Here is a 20,475-nt window from a genome sequence, read left to right as displayed (position 1 = left end):
TCGATGACCGTCGCGCGATAGGCAAAGCCAAGAAAAATTAAACATATATGTATAACATGATAACCTTTGCGTGACCTTTAGTGAACGGAAACGGAATTTCAACTTCATCAAGTCGTGATACAGGTGCGGTTTTGGATTCACCTTGATCTTGAGGCGAGATTCGAATATCATACGATGGACGTCTTACGAGAAACGATATCTTATATGTAACAAAATTTATTAAAAATTCAGGCACAACGTGAGCTTGTGTACACAATATAATTTTTACGCGTGTATGATACAATAAAACGAAAACGATCAAAGGCACTATTACAATTTTACCGCCATGGTTTTCTTACAGTACCCGCGCTAGTGCTCCTTTTAATATCATGATCTGAAATGAAAAATAATTTCTATATTATAAACATATACGTAACCAAAGCACATACGTATAGTAATAGCGGCGACACACATGCTTTCGTTAATTCTAGCATCCATGAAAATCGTGTTTGTGATAAATAAATCTTATAGACTAACTTACATAAAATGTTCGGAGAGAGAATCTTTTCTTTATCATCTGAAGTCCAAGTTTGACATCTCGATCTAGATAAACATGAACGTGCAAAAGAAGATGGATGATGTTCTTCGATCCTAGTAAACAAGAAAAAAATAATAAATAAATTACACATTTTTAAGCATGTCAAATGCAGAATCGAATTATCACGTAAAGACAATCGCAAATTATACATTAGAAATATCAACACACCGAAGTATTACAATAACGAATTTACATAACGCAACTGATATAACAGCAAATAGCAAAATAATTTATTTTCTTTAAATAGTATTCTACATGCAAACTGTTCATCGAATCTTGTATGAAAGACAATGCATATTATATAATACTATGCAGAGTCATACTCCTTCAGTTTTTTCCTGGCTAAGGTCCGTTGAGTCGCGAACGAATACGATCTGGCTGATGTTGGACGTTCTGCACGAGATTGCTTGATTTCACGATCTTGCGCTATTACCTGCATCCTTTTCTCAGGTTTATTGGCAAATAACTCCACTATATTCATAGAAGCCGCGTCGCACTTTGGAAAGTAAGAAAACTCTGATAATTATCGAGTATATTTTCTCGCTAAATATTCATATTAATAATAAGGAGAAAAATTGAGTGTTCAAAAAAATCATGCTTAAACGTTACCTCGATCATTCGATAAACTGATTAGAATGGAAACGATTTACAATGTTCCAATTCATTGCTCTAGACTCTAGATTCAAGAAGTCGTGAAATAATTAACGCGTTGTGCGACATATTACCTGCAATTGAAGACGGAATAGGAAATTGGATTCCGATCGATTGAGAGGTGCATCGACGTGCAACTTGAGCATGCAGTGCAAAGCTTCTCTATATGTATTTTTCAAAGCGATCACTCGTTCTGTTCGCATCATTCTACGTACTAAGTAACCGCGTGCATATGCATTGATCAGATTTACAGCTTCAATCTGCAACATCGAAAGCTTCGTAAGAATTCCGCAGGTATTTAAAATGAAAATAGAACATTTAAAATTATAATTTCTCACATGTTTAGACCCATATACTGTCCTATCGAGAATCGGTATGTGAACAGTTTTACTATCTAAAGGAAACAACTGTCTGCTAACGTTTAAACGTTTACACCCGCCACCATCTTTTACCAATATTTTCTCATAACTTCTATCTTTATCTGGCTGTAACTCTGCCTTAACTTCCTCTTTTCCCACTGCTATCACAAAATCACAGTATTTAGCGTAATCATTGTACCCCTATTGTTTCAATCGATAGCAAGTACTTACTAAAACAAGGTTCCATAGCAGGAAGACTGATTTCGGAGTAAGTATTGTCTAATGGACATGGCGTTAGCTTTTCGTTATCGTTACGCGAATCATCTGCTTTTCTCTCGTCTTGAACATTGCTTTTCAAATTTTTCACAGTTTCCATGTTGGAACCGATGTCTGTGGAGAACTTTCTGCTATCGAGTGCGGCTTGATTGAACGAAGCGGGTAAGATATTTTCAGAAAGTAGCGAAACTGAAATTTCTGGAAAGGATTTTCGAATCTCGGTTAACAAAAGTAGCTGTTGCTTTTCAAACTCTTCTTGAAGCAGAGTTTGTTCTCTCTGTTGTCGAGTGACCAGCTCTGTCATTTGATTTTTATGCATTTCTTGTACTTTCTTGTAAACAGTGAGAAGTTTATCCGAGGTAACACTCAATTTTAACTTGGATGCAAAATCTTCCGTCTCTGTATTCCTCGATAGTTCTTCCTCGCAATTATCGTTGATAGGAACTCTATTATGCTCGAGCACCAAATTATTAGAAAATGGTACGCCGCTGTCGCTGCTAGCTGCACGCTCCGGAACGTTACCGCGTTTATGAGCTAATTGAAAAGTAGAAAAATTATCGTTCTTCCTCGAACCCTGAAAATCTTGACGTTTCTCATCACTGTTGGCATATTTTCTATCGCGGTTAGCTTCTATATTGCGCTTTTCTATACATTCGTTAGCTAACATCGTTTGTATGCAGTCAACAGATCTTGTAGCTGGGTAGGCTGTAAATGAAGGCGCAGGTATTGTCAGCGAGGAAACTGATTTGTGCATCCGTTGACCGACCTTAGAATCGCTGGTTCTAGTTTTATCTGGAGATAATTCGAACGACTCTGTCGGAACAGCATGAACAAAGCTTTTACTTCTACAATCGTTTTCCCATTCAATCTTAGCTTGCGAGATATTCCATTCTTTGCGATGGCCTTTGTTCGTACACGGCGTTGGAACATATTCTGTATAAGGTTTAGCAACAGTCTTATGTTCCATTTGCATGTGCGCAAGTAATACAGGGCTCGGAGTATCCAGGACGTACGAACCCTGACGAACTAACTTAGGAGTATCTTCTGCATCATGCAGATCACTTTTATTGTATATTTCATCCTCTATGCGATCAGGCTTGTTCAATGTCATTGGAATAATGTTCAACGTAGTAGGCACTTGTGGTTTCCAATCATTCGATACTGTTTCAATGGTAGTAGAGTTTGTTGAACTTATTTTCTTTGCATGCTGATCCGTGTTTTCCTTTGGAGGAACCACTCCAGACCTTAAACAAGCATCAGAAGCTAAACTAATTTGATACTCGGGCATATGATCCACGTTTGTCTCTCCATTCCATTGCGAACCCTTTTTCAAGCCATCGTTAAAATCTTTAAGTAGTTCCGGTGAAAAACCATTGGTAATCATTTCATTTTGACATTTATTACGATCTAAAAAGAATGGATCTTCTCTTGAATTATTTAGTATGTTCCTACAGTTTTTTTGGACTATGTCAGCATCGATTTCTTTACTCTGTTCACGAGCAACGCGCAAAGTTGCTAATTTCTTTTCTACGCGTATTGCAATTTGCTTATAATTAAACATTTCTTCCTTGATACCCTTAGTCATCTGAAACAAAAAGAATCTGTTAGAAAAATTATATTGAAATAAATGCTATTGTGGTATGAAGTAATTAAAATGCATACCAAAGGTGGTAAAATAGGAACTCCGTTAATTTTGATACATGAAACATACGAATCACCTTCCATAGTTTTTTGTTTGAATAGACTGCTAAAAGCTGCGATAAATATGTAACGAAATAAAATAAATTCAACGACGTATGCTTCTCGGTACCAATGACAGCCCTTGTTTAAGGTGGATAGAAAATCAAATATTTTTTGATACACCGATCAGAGAAAGTTACATTTACAAACATGCCGTTTGTTTTCGCCAAGATACAAAAAAAGACTACTCGAAGACAAAGATTTCAAGTGGTAACCTGAAAAAAAGAATTAATTATGGTGTTACAGAGAGGAGTAATGCTTTGTATAGATAAGTTGTATACAAAATAGAATAGATCTTATTGAACAATTCGAAAGATTTCACAAAAACAATAACGATCAAACTAAATATTTGTGAGAAGTAAGAAATATGTTTTTCAGCTTTTTCAATCTACGTTTCCTATCGTAATAACGGTTGCTACTTACTTGCATTTTGTGTTTCATAATTATATTATTTAAAAATTCATGATTCTGTTGTATTTATCAAAAGATAAAAAAAGTTGTGCGCGTTGCTAACTCGATCAAGCGTACCGCATTGAAGTTATTGTGTCGCCATAGATTGATATCCATGAGTACAAATTATCATGCTTCTTCGTTCATTAATCTATTCGAAAAATTCAAATATTGCTTCAATAATTGTTCAGCTTGATTAGAAGCAAGATAAATTTGTACGATATTTGAAAGTGAAGAATAACAGGTGGGGATATTGGTGCAGTTTGTTTCCGTTATATTGGCAATCTGCGTTTACGATTGCGAAGTGTTGCGGAGCCAATGTCAGCAGTGTTGTGAACTGGTACGGGAAAACTCGCGCATGCGCGACGATTCTAGCGTCACTGAAGTACAAAATCGGGTACCTTGGTCGCCCCGCATAGCTTCGCAAAGTCTTTTCTTCTCGATTTTCAAATATGATTTTAAATATTCAATGAAATTGTTATTCAAGGGCTAAAAAAATTGGTGGGTGTATACTGGAGAATCCTCCGTGTCTGTATTGTACAATAAAGATAATTTATTCATGCAAAATGAAAAATAAGTCTACCGTTAGATGGCGCTGTTCCCGGCTTGATTTGCTCTGTCGGTAACATTTGGCTAACAGTTTGAGCGTTTTGCCGCTAGATGGCGCTGCAAGTACGTATACGAAGCGCAAATAATTCGTGCCGGAATTAACATTGCGTTTTATGGGAAAAGCGGCACGAATCATTTGCTGCTGTAATGAATATCCAATACTCTTTCGATTATCCATCAATAAATGTAAATCTAATGTGTCAGGGAATAAAGAATAATCAATTAATTTCTGGCACAATTTACTGAAAATTGTTACGGTTAGAAATTATTTACAGATATTTATGCAAGCTCCACGAATCAAAAAATATCGATTCCTAAAAAATAGTTAATATTATATAATACTATATTATTACTTCATATTTCATTGTAATACCTTCATAAAACATATGGAATAAACATTTGTATCTCAAATATACTTTATATATTGATTATTTCACGATAAAATGCCAAGTTCTTTGAAATTGCTTTCTTTCTTGTTTATGGAGTTTGCCGGTAAATGGCGCTTACGATTGTATTTCTTTCGATAATTTCAATTTCATCGATATTGATTCAGTGCTGGGTAAAATAGTATTATAAATAGTAAATAGTGTATAATCCTATTTACTTAAAAGTATGTGTACAATTTCAAAAATAAAAATACTATTTTCTTTAAGCAAAATAAAATCTAATAGTATTTGAAATATTTGTGTCACCAAATAATGCCCACCTCTGATCCATTTTCATTCGCCTCGATTTTTCTCGAACAAATCGAGAAGATCCTGCTCAATATATCCATACCTTTTTCCTCGAACGGCCGATGACCTAAATGTCGGAAGATTTAAGTAAATGCATACATATATATACTCGCATATATCGTCATATATTTAAATTACACAACACACAAGTTACAGGCGGTTTATGAACATTATGAACAAAAGTGTAGGAAGTCGTGTAGGAAGAATGCGTGAAAAATTTCGTCGCAACTCCACTCAATTTTCTATTTTCCGTAAATGAGGTATATCTGTGTTAAGATTACTATCGGCATAGTATGTGCACTAGCCAGATTCGATCGCACGTCGACAGAAGGGTGCTCGCAGGACGAAGGAGACGCGTTCAACCTTTCGTTCGAAACCCAAAAATCAAAATACAAAAAGCGGTTTCCGATGAGAAAAGAAAAAGGGTGAAATGAAAAAAAAAAAATAGAAATGTATAGGTTCCGAGAACGGTTCCTAACAAAGGGGATAAAACGAATCTGTGGGTTTCGCGATCTACTGTGGGATCGCGTACAACTACAGAACCGATAAATAATCTCCTACTTTTCTCTAAGGTTACAAAATATTTCTAACGCTCCGTCGATTTAAATCGCGAGCGGCGCGGCGCGGTGCGTGCGGCGTGTGGCGTGCGGTGTGTAGAACGCGTGACACGTGGCACGTAAACGTAAACGTAAACGTAGCGCGTGCAATTTTTGGCCTGTTGCGCTCGAGACGAATCAGCCATCGAGCTTCGTACTCGCGACGCATCGTCAGTCGTTCGAATCGCTTCGAAATACAAAAACAGAGAGAGAGAGAGAGAGAGAGAGAGAGAGAGAGAGAGAGAGAGAGAGAGAGAGAGAGAGAGAAGGAGAGAGAGGGAGAGAGAAGGAAGAAATAAAGAAAAAGGCACGCGACGGTAGACAATTGGGTCGTTCAGCGGTGGGCACTTTTGTCTCAATTTAGACAAGAACGTCCCGACCATAGCGTCCAGTGTCCCCTAGCATCCGTGGTAATCACGGAAGAAGGACGCGCTTCGAAAGGGAGATTGGTGGCGGCAGTAATAGTTTGAGGGGTCCGTACTGTGCACACCCCTGGGTAGATGGACGTAGAACCAGTGTCGCCAGATCGAGGAAATCGAGGGGAATGCAGTTTACCCCCTCTCTGATAACCAGATTAACACGTGACCAGTCCATGGTCTTAGTGGGGGACGTTGGAGTAACTTCAGTAACTCATGGTGCTGGAATGGGATAGTGGAAGGGGAGAAGGCGAAGTGGGAAACTGGCGACACTGTGTAGAACTGTGCTGGGCACGGTTTGGGCCCCTCAAACATTTGTTGCATCCACCAACATTTCGCGTCTTCGTGGGGACAGTTTTGTCTCATTTGAGACAAATGTGCCCAGCACCGACGTGGGAGAAAGTGTACGACTGAATAGTGGAGAGTGGAGAGAAGGAAAAGAGAGAGAGAGAGAGAGAGAGAGAGAGAGATAGAGAGAGACAGAGCTAGAGAAATATTATAGAGCAGGGAGTTCCAACTTGTTCCCCTCCGAGAGCCGCAAGGTCTCCACCATTAGTCAAAACTCTTTCCACTACTCCAACGATGAAGAGTGGGGGGAAAGAACATAAGCGGGGAAGGTGCCGCGCATGATTCGCGAGCTACAAGTTGGAACTCCCTGTTGCAGAGATACAGAGAGCGTTCTGCTCGTCGAGACAAGACGAAGAGTCGATTCGCCGGTTTTCTTTTTCTTATATCGCTACGTATTAGACGCACTACATCTTCAGAAGATTCATCTAGAATAATAGGTAAAATTTCGAGTCAACGAACGTTACGGACGCGAGCTCAAATACTACGGTCTCGAATATTGTACAGGTAATATTACACTAACTACATAGTCACTGGATATGTATCGACTTTTTACAACGTAGACACACACGCACACACATACTTGTACATTATGCACGCAAGTGCATAAATCTCTGGTTATCGACTGCAAACGAAATGCGACGCGTCAATTTTTGTTCGATGATATACGCGTACTTACGTACAAAACATGCATACGCTTATACGTATGTAGGTATATACATAAATTTATACGCAGCTAGACGAATTTGTACATAAGGCATCACGATATTTTCTTTGTTTGATTCTTTTTTTTTTCCTATAAGTCGGGCATATAGGAGAGAGACGAATACGATGGCCGGCGAGAGCGATGAACCGTTCACGGCGGAAAGCGATCTTCGTAGATGCGAAGTGGACCGATCAAGAGGGGAAATTACGAAAACAGTAAAAAGTACAATGTAAAATGTAAAAAGTAAAAAAGAAAGAGTGAGAGAGAGAGAGAAGGTCAGGTAGCTCGCGGAGAGAGGCGATCAAAGTGCAGCTACGCGAAAGAACGCAACAACTCGATCGTTTCAGCAACAACCGCATCCAGAAGAATCGCGCGCACCAAACGAAATCGCCGAAATACTTTCGACCGTCGCGACGCAGGCCGCATAAAAATCGCGACGCTTTTACTCGGCTGTCGCTCTGAAAAACAACTTTCCGAACTCGATTCGGTTTGACGATTTCACGGTTCGCATCGGTCGATAGCGAGACTCCGATGTCGAGCGATCATCGTGAATTTCAATGAGAAAATTTACACCTAACAGTCTCCGACCAACTTGGACAGGTATTTTTTGAAAAGCGTCCAGAACGGTTCCTCTGGAGAGATTCGAAGCAGTCGCGCAGGGTCGGTGCGGTGATTGCGAACTTGAAAAACACCGGCGCGGCGCTCGGCAGCCGAAGACGTCGAAACAAGCGTGGTTGCGACGTCGATCGATGTCGAGTCTTCCAGTTTCATTTACAAAAGTCTCATCTCGACAGCTCGCCGATCGGTTTGAGCCGTCGCGTCGCGTCGAAACCGCGCCCCGAACACGCGAAATCGTGCGACTAGTCTGTAGGGTAAAGGTACCAGTGTCCCACCCGGTTATCGGACATTTTTTCGAAATAAAATTGACGTTTCCCCTTCGTATATCAACCAAATATTATTACAACAATTTTTGTTTAAGATGTACCAATCTTTTGTTCCCGATCATAGAAAATGCTAAGAAGCTGTGACACAGCAGAGGGTAATAAATAGACCGCGGATTTCATGCATTTACGACAAAAATGGATACATATAATTTCAAGCAGTGGACATGTTATAAACATTTAAGGACATCGATGTATTAGTTTCAGCTTAATGGGACGATTAAAAGAAGAATACAATTTTTATTCGGCTCCTGTGTCCTGCAATCAATGCAAACATTTTTTATTTCGCATCAAGATCCGCAGTCTAGTAATAAAATAATTAATTACTCTGTTATCACAAATTCCTTGTGTCCGGTAAATAGGACCAAAACTTCCGATTGAAACTTCGTTAACATTTCTTTCGCTTTTGAACAAGATCGTCCAGAAAAGTTTGACGATACAGAAAAAGGACTGATATAATCGTTTATTAATAAATAATCGGTAACTGGTACATTTACTCTACGCGTGCTCGACGGGGACGCGAATCGTTATCGTGAACGTTAACGCGAGTGGTCCAGCCACTGCGATCACGTCGGTGCAAGCGACTCGAGCGCATTAGAACACCGCGCACAGACCATAAGATGGAGGATCCAGGAACAACGAATCGAGAGAATGTTTCGCCCGAATCCTGCGAATGGCATAGTTCGTAAGTTGCGCGTCGATTTAATGGTAGAGTCGTCTAGACTGTGGACAACGCGACGCGCACGACCGGACGTCCGGAAATCGAAACCGATTCGAGCACTGCGCGGATTCGACCGACGGGCCACGGTCCTCGGTCTCCTGTTCGCCGAAACCGAATGGAAAATCGTTGGCACTCGCGCTCGTCGTCGGAGAGTTCGACGAGTGGTTGGCCGGTCACTTGGCGTGCTGCTTCGGAAGATGTCGCTTCATATGGAGGGCGAGATGGTCGCTCCTGGCGAACGATCGCTCGCACACCGCGCACTTGAAAGGCTTCGCGCCGGTGTGCTTTCGATAGTGACGAGTCAATTCATCGCTTCTGGCGAACCGCCATTCGCATTCCGGCCACTGACACTGGTACGGTTTCTCGCCTGGAATCAAAACGGGAACAAACCTGTAGACGGATTTTTCGTTGCTTTCACTAGGCGCTTAGGCTTGGCGTCGCGCGATGGTCGCAACCACAGCCGGGGACCTCGCGATCTCGCGCGCATCGGTCGCGTGCCGCACGCCGCATACCCTATCGGCCCTGATTCGGTCGTGAAATCGACGTTTCTCGGAATTCAACGATACCGTAGCGTCTTGGGGGGCGGTTTTTCCCACGGATAAAATTAAGATCGTCGTCAGTCTGGTAGAAAACAGCTGGCCCGTGAAGATCGCGACATTGTACAGCTTTCACTTTTACTATTTACACATAGATTGAGTACAGAATACGCGGAAACACCCTCTCGTAATTTAGAGCAACTTAATCAAGTATAAAGGAGGTATTTTTCTCGATCGTAATTTGGAATAGTAATATTTTCTCGGCGCACAGTTTCGATCAAATTCTACACTAAATATAGCTAGAATCGGAAACGTTATCTGTTTCAAACCCTAATCGAAACGTTTCATGCCTCACATAGCTATATTTAGTGTAGAATTTGATCGAAACTGTGCGCCGAGAAAATATTACTATTCATCAAGTATAAGTACGGTATAAAGTGTAGTTTAATAGAATAAATACATTTCCAATAAGGTTCTTTGCGGAACTGGTCGACGATCGATCGACTTTCGGTCGCGGAAACCGTGGCAATCTTTCCGCGAGAAAGAAATTATAATGGATCCGGTATTATTTAGTGGCATTATGCGGCATACGCCTCTCGAGCAGGAATCCGTTCAGTTGTTTTCAGCTCGGATGCGAAGCTCGAGCCCGAGCGGAGGGCAGAAGCAGAAGCAGGTATCGGTGCTGCGAGAACGCGATCGCGAACGCAAACGGTTTGCGCTGGAATACAGGTGAGCGTGTTGCGGCATGCGGGTACAGTTAAAGGTCAGCGCGGCATCTCTCGTAGCCTAAGGTTCTCGGTACACCTATCGGTCGAGCAAAAGAGCAGTGCTTTGTTCTTTGACGGGTCCCTTTTCTTGGCCCAGCGCCGCGCCGCCACCGCGATCGACCGTGCCGATTTCCACCGTTTCTGTTCGTCGCGGACGTTCGTTTCCACGGGAAACGGTAAACGCGGAACTAGCAAAATCGGAGGATGTTTACACGAGACGCGTCCGAACACGGATAGATGAACGGAAATTCTCTCGAAGCGGTAGAGAGGCGTGCGTATGCATCGGGAAGCTGTAAGGGAAGAGGAGGCTCGATAGCTGAGAAATACACCCACGCGTGCCGCTGACTCGTTGTTCTCCTCTACGAAACGGCTCTCCTTCTTCCTTTTTCTCCTTTTCTCCCTTTCCCTCCTGTTCTCTCGTTCTCCCGTTCTCTCTTTCCCTCTTTCTCGGTATGGAGACGACCCTAACCGGTCTTAGTCGAACGCGCGACTCCCATACAATCGGTATTACCACCGCGAGCGGTATCCATTCACGGTATTGCTCGTTCATAAGAATTCCGCGAGGATTTCTCCGAGACGGCGGCGCGCGGCGAGGAAAGCAGACGCGTCGCGTTGCCTGTTCCCCGTTGCGTCGCGAGAGCTTGCTTTCCGCAGATAGCTTTTCTTATCTTTCTCGTCGGAGACTTTCGAACGGAACCGCGGCACGGGCGAGAAGTACGAAAAAAGCGGTGACAGCCACGCGCTCGCTTGTGCGATCGTGTTTAAAAATAGAAAGCCGACGTCTTTCCGTTCGCACCGTCATCTAATTGGCGAGTATTAAGTCATTCTATCGGCGACTCCTTGCCTGGGATCGCGACTGCCATGGAATCCGGTCGTTCGCGCCTTCCACGGGACGCAACGCGCGACTCGAACATGCTCGGCCGACGCTCTTTACTTTTTGCGGCTGAGGTTTTCCCGACGCGACGACGGTAATCGGCATGGCGATTCTCTCGACCAGAGAATTCGCACGATCTTTCCCGTTCGAGCACGCGACCGATCGTCGCATTCGTCGCGGTGTAAATAGTTGCGCTACCGCGCCACGCCGATCTATGCAAATTCGAAGGAAAAACGGGTCGGAGATTCTGTAAATTTCCACGCAGAAACACGACCGCTCCGCGATAAACAATGCCGCGAGTAACGGAAAACCGTGTTCGATCTATCTCTCTAGCGAAAGAGGAACAACGCTTGTCGGAAAAGGTGTTGCGCGTTCAAGTCGAGAGAGGCGGCGAAGTCTCTCCGGTCGGGACGAGGTTTTTACGAGAGGTTGATAACGTTCCAGGTGGCGTATCGCTGAATCGTGTGCGCTCCTTGGCTCGGCGACGACGCCTACGAGCCACAACGCGTCCCCGTTAATTTCGGATCACTTTCACCGCGGTCTCGGTGTGCGGTGTATGCTCTCTGGTGTGTGCTCCGCGCTCTGTGGCGTGTGGCGTGCGGTGTGTCTCGAGCAACTCGTACACAGCCGATATCCAACGCGCGCCATCAACAACGCCGATCCACGCTTTTCAAACGCGCGGATCTCTTTTAGCCTGTTCTGCTCTCGATCATTCTGTTTTCCTCCGAGTCTCCTTCCGACATCCCAGGATTTTCTTATCGTCGCGAGTTTCTTCCAACGCTGTTATCGGTCGCTCGACCCGGCACTCGAGTCCGCTTATTACTTAACGACCGTCGAGGTATGTGTAACGGTAGACGAGCGTGGTTAACATTTTCCGCGAATCGAACCGCGCGGGAACGATATTTCAGGGAGCAAACTCAAGTAATCGAGCGAAAGAGATCTTGCCGTATCTGGAAAGTGGACGATATCTTGTTGATATGTATTTCCACGGAAGGAACGATCGGTTCAAGTTCAGCTCGTTTATAAAATCGTTGTTTGCTTGTGCATGGGATCGACCCTCGATTTTCTGGATCGAGCGATCCTCACTTCACGAGTTCCTTTCAAGCTTCAAAGACGTGTCTTGCTTAGGCCTTTCTCTGAATAAATTTCGTTGGTACATTTATATAAAGTGATGAATTAATATGTATATCAACAAGGAAGGCATCGAGCCTCGATTTTCCGGGATCGACCCTCGATTTTCTGGCCCGAGCAATCCTCACTTCACGAGTTCCTCTCAAGCTTTACAGATGTGTCTTGCTTGTGCCTTTCTCTGATTAAACTTCGTTGGTACATTTAAATAAAGTGGTGAATTAATCCTCATACGTCCCTCAGGGTGAAAGTTCATCAATTTACTATTCTTACATACTGTAAAATAATTCATCTCTTTCTGTTTGTCTTGCGAGATGTTCTTCTTCAAAGTGTGACGCTATAAACGATGCATAATTTGTTATTTTAAAGTATAAAATAAAAATAGATGAAATATTGTTCTCAACTTTTATATGCAACTATTTTTGAGGAACGTATGACGGTTAATATGTATATCAACAAGGCACCGATCCATATCGTACAGACAGTTGTCGTCAAAGAGACACGTTGTAATTTATTCATCACATTCGAATTGATAATCGTCCATGATTGCTCTTGCAGAAGTATGAAAAACAAGAAAAAATTGCTCGAGTCGATTCTAGGGGACAGGTTTGCTCGTGAACGCGGAAGAGACGCTCGAACCTGGAACGTTGGATTGGAAGTTCCGATCGAGGCGTTACTCGCCGGCGGATACGTCAGAAATCTGCCTAAGTTGGAACCGTGGATGAAGCAGGAATGCCGCTTGCATCGCGGGTGCGGACGCGCGCGCACATCGTGAGACTTCTCCGCTCGTTTGCACGGTAATCGTCGAGCCATGCCGTGTTCCGCGCGTTCGTTCCTACGGGCAGAAACGCGTCGCGTCGTGTTTGGTCTCGTCTCGTCTCATCGCGTTGCGTGCTCCGCCGTTGCTCTCGCGATGCGAAAAAGATGCTGACCTCCCGCGAATGCACGCCTCGCTGTTCGGCACGCGTCTATGTTGCCGCGCGCTGCGCTGGTGCAGCGAGGATCGCAATTCTAGCGCAATTCCGCCGCCGCGTTAGCGATCGCAACACGCAACCGAGAGAAATTCCTCGGTTGACTTTTCGACATTCGTTGGGAGCTCGGAAGAATAGTTGGCGACCGTATAAAATTTTTTCAATTAACCCTTTGCAGTCCGAGCTATTTTACGTAATTGTGCATAAAAGGTTACGCCTCACCGATTTCGAGGATTTCTTAATACGTCGTCAGGGTGAAGATTCTGAACAACTTTCTGCTATTCATACACCCTCTGTCCCAAAAATAACCTGAATGGCTATACAGAATCAAAAGTAGTTAAAGAATCTTGACAAAAATCATTTTATTTATTCGAAATATTCTCCGTTAGCAGAAATACAGCGATTCGCACGTTCAACAAGTGCATCAAATGACTTTTTCATATCGCTGATCGGAATGGTGTTGAGATTACTCGTCGTTGACCGTTGAATGTCTTCAATTGATGCGTAACGATTTCCTTTCATTGCCAAATGCAGCTTCGGGAATAGAAAATCGTCGCAGGGAGCCAAATCGGGCGAATACGGTGGATGTTGAAGCAAAAAAATATGATGTTTGGCCAAAAAATCAGTGACAATTATTATAATTTTTGGTCATCCGTCAATCGATGTGGAACGAACTTTCAATTTAACTTCCGAAGACCAAGTTTTTCGGTGCGAACTGAAGAGCGCACTGTGATGAACCTTTAGAATGAGCCCTCACCCAGCCCAAAATCTGCTCAAACAAGGTCAAACAACCGAAGCGCGCAAACCCATGGTTCGACATGGTTTCGACCCAAAATCTAGTAAGATTCTAGTCCCTTTCTAGTTACAATCCGAGGGTATACTACCGCCTTAATAGGTTAAAACTATAATATAGTAGTATATTTAAATCTTACAAATTTTTTTACCAACATATTGAATAATTCGAGCAACATTGTGAACAATGGTACAGCAATTTTCAGCGGCGACTTTGAGTAACCCCTCGACCACTAAGGGTTAATCTCGATAACGTGCGCTTCGAGCGCGCAAAAAACAAATGATGCTGTCCAAGGTTGTCTCGCTCGAAACCCTGTCGACGGGCACGAAATTTTCCTATTAAGAAACACGCAACGTGTACGCGTTACACGCGGTATAACGCGCGTCGCTGTATTAGCAGAATACTAAACGTCGCCGCGGCGCGATGCTTTCGCGTCGATCGAGAACCAATCGACGTCCGCTCACGACCGAACCATTCGCGAACAATCCTCGAATATAGACGTTCCAACTTGGACGCGGCATAATTTACGATCAACCGATATTCTTTTCTGATCGAGATGTTGGATCGACTCGGGTGTTGAACAGGATCGAATCGAGTCGGGTCAGAGGAGGAACGGTTGCGTGTTGCGATAGAGGTCGAACGGCGATCGCGAGAGTAGAGAATTGAGAATCAAGGGATGCGCTGTACAGACTCGGGCTCGGGCTCGGTCGTGGGGCGTGGGCGCAGACGGCTACCTTCGGACTTCGGACGACCAGCCTCGGTCCGCTTCGGTTCGCATCGGTTAGGTTCATTCAGGACGAGCGCCACGCGCCCGCGAACCGCTACACCCGACTACGTCGCTCTCGCTCTTCTTCTCTTCTTCTCTCCTTTACTCCCTTTTCTTCTCAGCCTCGGAGGTCACCGTTCGACGTCCCGCGTCGAAAATCTCTTTTTCGAGCATCGACTAGAACCGCAAGCCTAGCACACGCGCGGTAGATCTTCCTACTTTCCGGTGGAAGTAAACCAGAGATAGTCGCGATGGTGTCTCGCGATTTCTATAAATTCTGGTCGGGAGTTTGGCGGGGCTTGATCACGGGTCACCGCCTCTCGCGTATTCTCGAGATACCGATTCGAAAGTGGTACATCTCGTGCGAGATGCCTCCGGCTTGCATTCCACGGGAGGCTGCCGAACGTGTGCGCGCGCGTCGCGTTCTTCTCGACGCGTGATGCGAGAATACGTCTCTCGAAAATGGTTGAATAACTCTTTCTTCGTTTCCGTTGGCCCTTTCGATACCGCTTACCTATACGTTTGGAATCTCGCCAGCTGGGAACGTTGTCTCCTCCGCGGGGACAAGCGTGCGATGATGGGCAACCGATCGCGAAATCGCTCGTCGATCGAGTCCCCCGTTTCCGGGAAATATCAGGCCCCGGTGAAATCGAACCGGCGAATTTTCTCGGGCGAGAGCAGAGTCTCCGGTGTGATCACGACGATCTCGGCGCGCGAGCGTACACGTAGGTGTGGGTAGAAGCGCGTTCGCGAGCAGCGTGTTTGGATACGGGCAGGATGTGGGTCGCTAGCGCGAGAGTCTACGAAGCGGAGAGTCGCATACCACGATTCGCGCGTTCCTTATACGTTTACATACGATATACATAGAGGCTGTTTGGCGCGACGCTGTGCGCACAGACGGAAACGTTGCAGCGAGAAGCAGCGAGAGACGAAGAGACGAACGTTCAACGAGGAGAGAGAGAGAGACGCGTGGACCGCGAGTCGCGGGTTGCGGGTCGCGGAGCGCGTCTCGCGATACCAGACGAGAGACGGGAGACGAAAAGCGAAGGATCGAGAAGCGAGAGGCGAAGGAGAGGCTGCGAGAACCGCGCCCTGCCCACGCCGAGAGCCTCGCCAGCTCTACCCGACTCGCAGGCTCGACCTCGCGCTTTCGAACGGAACGCTTCGTCCCGCTTCGTAGATGAGCTACATACCTAATTACCTCGGTCATTCCGTCTCTTCCCTGCCCTCCCCCGTTTACCCCTAAACCGCTCTCGACCGGCTCTATCTCGGACATTTGCCGCACGAAATATCGACTCACCTGTGTGTATCCGCTGGTGCGCCTTCAGATGCGAACTCTTCGTGTAAACCTTCGTACAACCTGAAAAAATGGTTACGGGTACCGTGAACTTTGCCCTCGAGAGAGAGAGAGAGAGAGAGAGAGAGATAGAGAGAAGGTCGCCGCAGGAGCAAATGCGGGCGTCACGCAGCAGCGAACGCGACGAAACGATCTCCTGTGATATACATATCTATGATCTATCGACTCCGTTTCGTCGCGTTCCCGCGTATTAATCGCGATCGATCAGAGAGTCCCGACAGAATTCGGTCTCACCTATGAAATCACAGTGGTGGACGCGCCGCTTCTCGAGCTCCGGGTTGTTCCGCCTGTTGAACTTCGTGGTGATGCCCGGGTGTTGAATTCTGTGAGCAGGATTCATGATGGAGGGTTGAGGGTAGGGCGGCGGTGGTGTTCGCCTCGGCGCCACGCCGATCGGCGATCCGGGATCGGAGATCGGTGGCGTTAACGGGGATATGTACATTAGCCTGGTCATCGAACCGTAGATCGGCGACGAAGCGTTCCCACCGACCTGGTGATTCGGCGTCGAATCGTTATTGTTGTTGTTGCTGCTACTGTTATTGTTGCTGCTGTTGTTGTTAACGTTCGCACCACTGCCGTTGGTACCGATGGTGACGTTGCTGCCGCCGTTACCGTCGATGCCGCCGCTGCCGGCGTTGTTGTTGTTGTTGTTGTTAACGTTGATGTTGTTGTTATTGTTGTTCGCGGGAAAGGTTTTGAAAGCCTGCGTCGGCGTTCTATGGTGGACGACTCGCGGCCCGTTCGAAGCGTTCCGATGGCCGTTGACCGGGGCGTTGAACGTCTGCACCGAATTCGAGACGGGTCCCTCGAGGAGGTGCAAAGTCGGCTGCGATGGTAACGGCTCGCTCTTGATCTCAACGGGCGAGAGAACCGGCGACGTCACGTCGTCCGTCTCCATCTTGACGTGAGACTGCGAGCCAAGCATGTCCGCGTTCTCCGGGTCCAGCTTCTGTATGCTCGAGGTGATGTCCTCCCAGAGCGGAGGCCTGAGGAACACGTCGTCGTCGTTCGCCCCGGTCGGATGACTCCTCGACGACACGAAACTGGCCTGCGGTCGACACACCGGCCCTCCGACCTCGAAGAAATCCTCCATCTGCATCGAGGACTCCCTCGTGTCCTTCTCCGGGTCATCTTCGTCGAGTTTCTGTAGTCGGTCGAGATCCTGTCTGCAGAGCAACGTGTCCAGGTCCGACGTCTGCTGAAAGCAAAAGGCGGGCTTATCGAACGAGCTCTGGGATTCGAAGAGCGAACGAGGACATTTGGGACGGGTTCGATCGAGAATGTCGATGTCGACGGGGCGGCGGAGACGAGTCCAGGAGTAGGTTAAGCAACGTCGAACGGTCGGGCGGGCCGGAGCGGCGCGGAGCGGAGCGGACGGGTAAACGAACCGGTGACTTGCGATATGCTGATTCACGAAAGGGCATACGGCGCGTTGTTCTCGGTTAATATGCAACGAACGCATCGAGGGCTGTGCAGCAGCATGAGGTCTCTCCTACACCGCACACGTCTCGCTTGCCGATCCCCTACGACCTACGACGCCGCGCCGCCCTCGTGCGTCGTACTCTCCACGCTCTCCGCGCTAGTCCGCACTCTCCGTGCTCACCGTTCGTACGCGTTCGACCAATGCCACTCGACTTCGTGGATGGTACGCTCAACATTCGTAAACATTTTAATGCGCCGGAGCCGCACCCCGCCCCTTTTGCGCTCTTTCTCGGCGGGCGAGCAGTACCTTCGTCGGTTTTACCATCCCTCTCCCGCGTTGCTGTCTCTCGATCTTCGAAAAAGATCGGCCGCGCTCTCGGTCGAACGCAACGAATCTCGCGCGTCCAAGTTTTCGGGTACGCCGATGCCGACGTCTCCGTTACCGCATGGATCGAACGAAACCGTATGGAATACGTACGATGAATGTCGAAGCGCGCGTCAGCCGTAAGGAATTCACGACGCACCGCCGACAAGATGAGTTCGCGGTAGTATCGAGAATGACTGCCAATAAGACGACCGGCACACCGGTATTCGGTGATCGAACGCCTCGATTTTATCGGCAGAAATTTATCGAGCGTCGTGGACGCCTCTTTCGTTGCGCGCATCGACGAACGACGCGACATATGCACGCGAGGAGGAAAGAATACACAGTGGAAGTCCACCTTGTCCAACACGCACAGATTTATTCTGTTCGTGATTGCGGACGGCGGTAAAGCAACTACAGTAAATCCTCCATGGTCGCGAAAAGGCCGTACACGATAAACGCAAAGAAATATCCCCAATATCGGTGTGAACCACTACTAATGTGACGCGGAGAGTCGCAGTCGCCGGCACAGTTCAAAAGCAGTAGCGTCCTCACAATGTAATACCAATATAAAAATTCTTTTATTATTACTTATTTTTTTTATGAAACTTTCGCCAATATATTCGTGGCATTTTTCTGATTAAAATAATACCAAACACGATATAATTTCAACTGTATTTAGCGGTTTAACACCTTGCCTTACAATATCTTGTCTGACTCGTGTTGAAGACTCTGAACAGATTCTGATAAAAATGTATGCCAATAATTTCCTTTAAACCGAAATAAAATTCTATCTTGCTTTTGTTAATATACAGCCGTTGGAGAACATATATGTAGGCATACAATTTATATCAATTTTCTCCTCTTTTAGGAAATTACGATCTACAAAAAACTTCTAGTCTCACTGAAACCGTAAAATAAATCGTAGGGCAAGGGGTTAATTGACGGTGAACGTTTCAGGCGCGAGGAAGGACAGCGTATGGGAAAGAAAGAGACGCGGAGAGTCGCAGTCGCTTCGGCCGATTGCAAGAAATAGAACCTGATATGAATGTAATTTCTTCCCTTAATGTGATTTCAATAGAGGAGACATCATATATTGACATGTTCAATTTTTAAAATTGTCCACCAATTCTGAATTTAATCTTCTCAATTTTGCTATATAAATGTATGCTACAAATATATAGTTATTACTAGACTGCGGATCTTTATGCAAAATAAAAAATGTCTGCGTCGAAACTAATTTGAATGTAATTTCTTCCCTTAATGATTGCAATAGAGGAGAAATCATATATTGACATGTTCAATTTTTAAAATTGTACACCAATTCTGAATTTAATCTTCTCAGTTTTCCTATGAATACATAAAGATCCGCAGTCTAGTTATAACAAAGGGGGCGGCGGCGTGGCAACAGACGCGAGGAAATCACGGTTTTCAGGGGACAGTGGAGGAAATTCGAGAAGGACGCGCCAGGTGAGGAAAAGCGACGCGGATCGGGATCAAGCGGATTCTCGACGGAAATTCCCGAGCGATTCGGAACTCAGTTCGGCGAGCTTATACTGCGATTTATGAATTATTTACACAATGAATTATTCATCGTCGGAAGATTGGTATACTCGCGACGCTCGATCGTAGCTGATATGCAATTTGAAAATGAGTTTGCAGAGAGGCGCGATAGGTGTGTGTTCGCCGTAGCCGTCGCCATTGCCGTTGCCGTTGCATTATATGTATTTCAGTAAACATTATATTTAAATGGCGTATCGTTTCACCGGGTCTCGTTGCTGGTTCATCGATAACTGAAATAACCAACGAACATCGTAACCCGTTCGCTGCGGTCGAACTCCCGCGAAAATGATCACCTGTACACCTTGTCCAACGAGACGAGGCAGCGAGGCATCAGCGTGCGTCCTTTGCTGCCTACCTGAGAGGGGTAACATTAACCCTTTGCACTCGGAGCTATTTTAACGCGAAAATTACACATTTGTTCGAACTAAAATATTTCCATTCTCTCTGATTTTTTAAATTTCAAGTATGTGTAGTACATAATTGATTAGACACCAATAGACTGCGGATCTTTATGCAAAATAAAAAATGTCCGCATTGATTGCAAGACACAGTAGCCAGATAAAAATTGTATTTTTCTTTTAATTATCCCGTTAACCTGGAACTAATACATTGACGTCCTTAAATAATTTTGCATGCCCACTGCTTTGGATTGTACGTGCCCATTTTTGTCGTAAATGCATCTAGATACCAACGTATTCATGTAATAATCAGACTGCGGATTTCATGCATTTATGACGAAAATGGGCAAGCACTATTTAAAGCAGTGAACATATTAAAAAGATTTAAAGACATCAGCGTATTGGTTTCAGCTTA

At 45.3% G+C, this 20,475-nt stretch overlaps 2 protein-coding genes across 6 annotated transcripts in view; both read right to left on the bottom strand.

The window, feature by feature from the left end:
- Positions 1–200: 200 nt before the first annotated feature.
- On the bottom strand, positions 201–4,386 carry LOC143212171 (uncharacterized). Of its 3 annotated transcripts, none has more exons than XM_076430637.1 (8): positions 4,027–4,386; positions 3,526–3,818; positions 1,819–3,448; positions 1,567–1,748; positions 1,303–1,488; positions 901–1,073; positions 521–630; positions 201–373 (listed from the first exon to the last, which is right to left on the bottom strand). In XM_076430637.1, exons 2-8 carry the CDS (start codon positions 3,586–3,588, stop codon positions 318–320), a joined length of 2,400 nt encoding a protein of 799 aa, XP_076286752.1. In that variant the 5' UTR covers positions 3,589–3,818; positions 4,027–4,386; the 3' UTR covers positions 201–317. The 3 variants fall into 3 exon arrangements, 2 of the variants coding, with proteins under 2 accessions (XP_076286752.1, XP_076286753.1); XM_076430638.1 differs by having other exon boundaries at positions 1,567–1,745; XR_013009636.1 differs by lacking the exons at positions 201–373; positions 521–630 and having other exon boundaries at positions 941–1,073; positions 1,187–1,488.
- Positions 4,387–4,858: 472 nt separating this feature from the next.
- LOC143212173 (uncharacterized) overlaps positions 4,859–20,475 on the bottom strand; it is a 51,579-nt gene continuing 35,962 nt past the window's right edge. The window contains exons 2-4 of one of the 3 annotated variants that reach the window (XM_076430644.1): positions 16,548–17,511; positions 16,257–16,316; positions 4,860–9,488 (exon numbers count right to left, since the gene is read on the bottom strand). In XM_076430644.1, the coding sequence (XP_076286759.1) occupies positions 9,295–9,488; positions 16,257–16,316; positions 16,548–17,511 (1,218 nt within the window). In that variant the 3' untranslated portion in view covers positions 4,860–9,294. Of the gene's footprint in view, positions 9,489–16,256; positions 16,317–16,547; positions 17,512–20,475 lie in introns of all 3 variants that reach the window. The other 2 variants (XM_076430645.1, XM_076430646.1) reach the window with 2 other exon arrangements.

The sequence above is a fragment of the Lasioglossum baleicum genome, chromosome 9 (assembly GCF_051020765.1).
Source record: "Lasioglossum baleicum chromosome 9, iyLasBale1, whole genome shotgun sequence".
NCBI classification, from domain to species: domain Eukaryota; kingdom Metazoa; phylum Arthropoda; class Insecta; order Hymenoptera; family Halictidae; genus Lasioglossum; species Lasioglossum baleicum.
The sequence above is the reverse complement of the archived record's forward strand: the minus strand, read 5'-3'. Positions and strand labels throughout refer to the sequence as shown.